General features: G+C 43.3%; 1 protein-coding gene across 1 annotated transcript; it reads left to right on the forward strand.

Annotated features, from left to right (window-relative positions):
- Positions 1 to 208: 208 nt before the first annotated feature.
- PTX3 (pentraxin 3) lies at positions 209 to 5,636 on the forward strand. The gene is made up of 3 exons (XM_060149198.1): positions 209 to 398; positions 844 to 1,248; positions 4,518 to 5,636. The coding sequence occupies exons 1-3, from the start codon at positions 269 to 271 to the stop codon at positions 5,129 to 5,131; spliced, it is 1,149 nt and encodes a 382-aa protein (XP_060005181.1). The 5' UTR covers positions 209 to 268; the 3' UTR covers positions 5,132 to 5,636.
- The last annotated feature ends 487 nt before the right edge of the window (positions 5,637 to 6,123 follow it).

Raw genomic sequence — 6,123 nt, forward strand, 5'->3', positions numbered from 1 at the left:
GCAGTGCAAACCTTTGTGGTTTACTATTGTGCAACTCCCCACGTCTCCTTCGCCCTCCCACCCACCCCTCCCCCCCCAATTCAGGGGAACTCCCGTGAACGCAGTGCCACTGGCATTACTCATTCATCCCCATTCAGACCTTCCCCAGCATTTATTAAGGGCTCTCAGCTCCTGCCTCTCACTCTCCTCCGCTGCTTCTCCACTCACTTGAGAGCCTCTTGTCTCGTCCCCTCCCGACGTCTGTGGGAAGAACTTTGTCTCTTCAGCAATGCATCTCCCTGTGATTCTGTTTTGTGCTCTCTGGTCTGCAGTGTCGGCCGAGAACTCGGATGAATATGAGCTCATGTATGTGAATCTGGACAATGAAATAGACAATGGACTCCATCCCACTGAGGACCGTAAGTTCATTTTAACTGTTTCTCTGCTAACCCTAATTACATATCCGCCTCTTTGGGTCTAAGTATTATACATATATTTTGTAGCCAATGAAATAAGCAAAAAAATTAGTTTGTTTTACAAAAGAGAAAAGCACGTTAGGGAAGGGAGTGTTTTCAAAAAGTTACTTCTGTCAGAGATACATAATGGGTCGAACTGTATGAAATCGCCTATATTCTCGTTTTGAGCTCCATGAACGGCAATTTCATAGAGTTCAACTTCATATAAACTCGCATGGTTTCTGTCATACTCGAGATATTTACATGCTGGTTTTTTGCAGGTATCCTGAAAGGAAAGGGGGGGGTACTGGGGATGAGTACTTGGGACCACCGAGGGAGGTCGGCATTTTACAAGGCACACCCGAGGAGGGCCTGGGCGGGTCGGTAACGCGTGTGTCCCGTTCTCTAGCTACGCCGTGCGACTGCAGTCGGGAGAACTCCGAGTGGGACAAGCTTTTCATCATGCTGGAGAACTCGCAGATGCGGGAGGGCATGCTGCTGCAGGCCACCGACGACGTCCTCCGGGGTGAGCTGCAGAAGCTGCGGGCCGAGCTGGGCCGGCTGGCGGGCAGCCTGGCGAGGCTGTGCACGCCGGTGGCCCCCGCCGAGGCCAGGCTGGCCCGGGCGCTGGATGAGCTGCTGCAGGCGAGCCGCGACGCGAGCCGCAGGCTGGCGCGCCTGGAGGAAGCCGGGGCGCTGCAGCCGCAGGAGGAGGCGGGGCGGGCCCTTGGCGCAGTGCTCGAGGAGCTGCGGCAGACGCAGGCCGACCTCCGCGCTGTGCAGGGCTGGGCGGCAGGACGCTGGCTGCCAGCAGGTGAGGACGCTGGACCGGGCGGGGACCCCCACGCGGCTTCGTTCTCGGAGCGCGAGTTGCGGGAAGCCGAGTCAGCCAACCCTCTACGGGAGGCTTTAGTGAGAAGAAACACACACACACACACCCTTCTGTTTCTCCATGCATGGTCACAGAGCTCAGACACACCATACAAGGCGGGAAAATTGCTTTCAAAAGTAGTCTCCAGTCCCGAGGAATCCAGAGGATAGATGTGCACGTAATCATCACAGTCTTGAAATAGACGTCAAGGGGCCCCACACTGACACCCGATCCGACCAGGCGTTACAGGAGCTCTATTGGCCGGTTATAACCGTGACCTCTCTCGGTGTCAGCTTCCCTCCGTTAGGGATTTCCACTTCGTCTAATTTTAGCCGGCTTCTCTCTTTAGGGGAGCTCTGGTTCCCCGCGCTATTTCAGGGCACAGCCTAATTTTTAGGAAGGTTTTCCAATCCCTGGGCTGGCCCCTCCTCCCTGCCTGTTCCAAACAAAAGACTTGAGGCTGAATCTGATCTCCCAAGGGGTCCCCCCAGCCCTCGGGTCTGTGAAATGAGCGCCAGAGTGAGGTCCAGGGTGTGAGGTTTGGAATAAACCAGAGGCTGAGGGATCCAAAGAGAGACAGTAAGATGTAGGAGCCAACTGGTATCCAGGTGGCACCCCAGGGATGAGGAGGATCAGGGTGAAACAGGAGAGAGGCAGTTCAAACCAGATGCAACCTGTCGAAGTCCCATGTAATACTAAGTGAATTTTCAAACGCATGTGAGCTCAAAATAATACATTCGAAAGACAGTTCAAGGAAATAAAGAGTAGATTTGGAGCCAAGTAACACTCCTTTGTAAGTCAAAATTTCTAAGAAATGGTGATGTAACAATTGTGGGTTACATTAGAAAATCTGTGTCCTATGTAAGAAAATATGACTTACACTTTTCCTGAGCATCTTATGAACAGAAAACAATTACAAAAAGCACCATCCTTTCTTTATGTCCAATAAAGCAACTCTTATTGGATGGGGTAGGAGAAGAATCATGCATGTGTGAGAGCATGTTGCATTTAAAATTGCAGAAACCATACCAGAATATGAGTCTTTCCTAAATAACTGAGGACTATCAGTACAGACCATATTTTTTAAAATATTAAGTAGGGCTTCAGAGGGGGGAAAAATCATAAAATCAAATATACAATAGATCCTCAATGTAAGTGACAAGGAGACAAATTATAATTCTTTAGCTGTTTTAATGGATGAAATTTCTTGTCTTTTGCAAACCATGTATAAATCATTGTACATATCACATACCAGGAAAACTGAAGAATTACGCTGTTTCACTTCCACCTCTGCATACTAGTTAGAGCAGAAGAGGGATGTATTTCTGAATTCAAAAATGTTAATTTCTTATTATAATACATCCTCTACTAATACTTTTACCCACATGCTTTGATTTCTCCTCTCTTGGTTTCCTGCCAGCTTGGCTCCTAAGGGATTCCTAATCATTCTGTTGTCAGCCTCTTAAGAACCTGGTTTTAATTCTGTTTGGTCTTTGATAATATAATCAGAAAAACCTATTAGTTAAAAGCCATTTCATGAGAGAGTTTCTGACATTTTAAAGACATATCAAGAGCCTCAATCACTGGCCCCCAAAAGAAGCCACAAAAAAACTTGTCAACATGCAGTTCTACTCCATGAACTCACATAACCAGTGCAGCCAACAGGGGAAGCTGGGTCTCCGAGAAGCAATCAAGAAAGGCTTTGGAATGCAATCCTAACTGCCTGGGCTTATTTAAACAGGAAATCAGTTCATGAGATTGTAGTTGGCACCCTCTCTGAACACTACTGAAACATTACAGAGAGTATGTCAAATGCCCATGCATATGGTGATCTTTTGTTCCATGATCTTTGATTGATTTAAATAACATAGCTAGAAAAGCATGTACCTACCAATTTCATCTGAAAAAAGAATCAACACCTCATTAAAAATTAATTTAAAAAAATCTTCAGAAATTCAAATTATTCAGTGAAAAAGTTAATACCAAAGTATGACAGGACCAATTTTGTGCTTTAGTATGATAGTTATTTTTCTAGGATTTTCTGAACCTCATTATCTTCTCTGACTATTTCTAAAGGATAAGGTCCATCTGCTTAATTTTTTCAGGATGGAGCCTAGCCTTCAGCCACTTGTAGGCAGTTAGCTTAGTTTACCACACTTTGCGTGGATATTTGGTTCCTGTAAGTTCTATTCACCAGTTAGTCTTTAAAAGCTCTGAGAGTTTGCTTTTTAAAGGTATCTTATGGTAAATCTTCTTTAGGTTGTTATAAACTGAATACCTAGCCCTACTTTAGATTTTTTAAAATTCTTTCTTTATATGGTCTTTTATGCATATATGAGGTTAGCACAAGGCAGAGCTCACTTGTTAAAGGCTTTAGCACATTATTTCCTAGAGACACCTAAAAGGTCTTCACTTCAGCAGCTGCAGCTCCCTGACTTGGCCATGTGACCTGGAGATGGACAGAGGTGGGAATTTACTAAGCTCCCAACCCCCAAGTTTGAAAGTCTCCTTCTAAGTGCGTATGAGCAGAAATATATACTCTATCCGATCCCTCGGAAGAATTCACTCTTCCTTAAAGGTTTTCTGTTACGGCTTACATAGCATTTATAAGCATGTGGACAGAGTAAGAATTTTTAAGCATATCTTTGGTCCACAGAGCTCTTCTCGACTGCTACATGCTTGTTCTTTACGGACTTGCAGAATATTACAAGGAGAATGGAAGAGCCTTTGACAGATAACTATAAAGCCTGGAGAGACTGTGGGGCTCATCGAAAGCAACACAGCTTACTAGTAGTAAAACAAACTGAATTCCAGCTCTTTTAGCCAAATCCAGGGCTTCTTCTACCACTAAGAGGCAATGCAGTGTGCTGGTTAAGGGTGTGGCTCCTGCTGCCAGAGTGCCCAAGCTCAAACCCAATTTTACCATTTCTCTGTGTGCCTTCTTTTCCATTTACATGCTTCTGAATGAGACAGTTGATTTTCCTTATTCCTGTTTTCTTTCCTTTATAGAGATTTTATACTTGGGCCCCTCAAGTCATAACATATTGCTGCATATGTAGTTTTTAACTGTAGTCATTAACTGTAGTCATTAAAAGGCCCATCCTTTTTTAACTGTAGTCATTAAAAGGCCCATCCTAAAATGCCTAACTGCCAGAATCATTTCGGAATGAATTTGTATTTTCTTTCATATTCTTACTCCCTTGCTACTCTAGGTTGTGAAACAGCGATTTTATTCCCCATGCGTTCCAAGAAGATTTTTGCAAGTGTGCATCCAGCAACACCAATGAAACTTGAGGCTTTCAGTGCCTGCATTTGGGTCAAAGCCACAGATGCGTTAAACAAAACTGTCCTGTTTTCCTATGGCACAAAGAGGAATCCGTATGAGATCCAGCTGTACCTCAGCTATCAGTCCATCGTGCTTGTGGTGGGTGGAGAGGAAAACAGACTGGTCACCGATACTGTGATTTCCCTGGGAACGTGGACCCATCTGTGCAGCACCTGGAATTCAGAGAAAGGGCACGTGGCCTTGTGGGTAAATGGTGACCTGGTGGCCGCCACTGTAGACATGGCCACGGGTCACGTTGTTCCCGAAGGAGGAATCCTGCAGGTTGGCCAAGAAAAGAACGGCTGCTGTGTGGGTGGTGGCTTTGATGAGACATTAGCCTTTTCTGGCAGACTCACGGGCTTCAACATCTGGGATCATGTTCTCAGCAATGAAGACATAAGAAAGACCGGAGGAGCAGAGTCCTGTCACATCCGGGGCAATGTGGTTGGGTGGGCAGTCACGGAGATTCAGCCCCACGGAGGAGCGCAGTACGTTTCTTAAGTGTGGTGAAACTCTACTTAAAGCCAAAGAAAGAAACTCACATTTTAAGCATATGCCACTTGGGAAGGTCTAAAAACCTGAATGCATTACTAAGAACACTTGAGACTAATGAAGGAGAGAGTTGAGATCAATCTTTATTTATCTTGGCAAAATACTGAATAAATAGTCGAAGGGGAGACATTGGAGAAGGCTTTTGGGGATATTGTTACTAGACTTTATGCCATGTGCTTTCAGATTAATGCTGTGTCTTTGTCAGATAAACTCTCAAATAATGAAAAAAGACTGTATGGTTGAACAGAAGGACAATTGTTTTACTTTTCTTTGGCTAATTTTGTTTTGGCCAGAGATGAATTTTACATTGGAAGGATAATAAAATAACATTTGTTGTCCACTGTTCATTGTATTTGGTACATACCTTATTATGAAAAAATGATGATAGAACATATTTATACTACCATGTGACTTAACAAATACAAATGTAGTGTGTGTTATAATCAAATGTCATTTTTTGAGGAGATAGTTATATAAGTTATATTGTAAAATGGTTTTGTATTAATTTTATTGAGACTATTTTTGTAAATCTCTTCTGTAAATAAAATATTTTATAAAAATGAGTCCATGTCATCTAATTATAAATTTAAAATGTTTGGGAGCAAATCCACACTTTTTTTTAATCTAAAGCAGGCAATTAGTTTTCAGATACTAATCTGTTATGTAAATAGTAATAGTTACTATCGTTAGAAACAAACTATAGAGTTGTTTTAAGCATTGGCTTCCTATAAATCATAGGCAAGAAATATGATCTTGGCTAAGTCAATTCATCTCTCTGGGTTTTAGTTTCCTCAACTGAGAAATCAAGGAATTGAAGAAATAATGATTCCTTCCAATTTGATGATGCTATGAGCATATACAACTTTCTGTCCCATGTATACAGGGGAAAAAATATGAATTATATTCAGAGTTCCTCAGATTCACATGATACCTGCAAGAGA

The sequence above is a fragment of the Lagenorhynchus albirostris genome, chromosome 5, assembly GCF_949774975.1.
Source record: "Lagenorhynchus albirostris chromosome 5, mLagAlb1.1, whole genome shotgun sequence".
NCBI lineage: Eukaryota > Metazoa > Chordata > Mammalia > Artiodactyla > Delphinidae > Lagenorhynchus > Lagenorhynchus albirostris.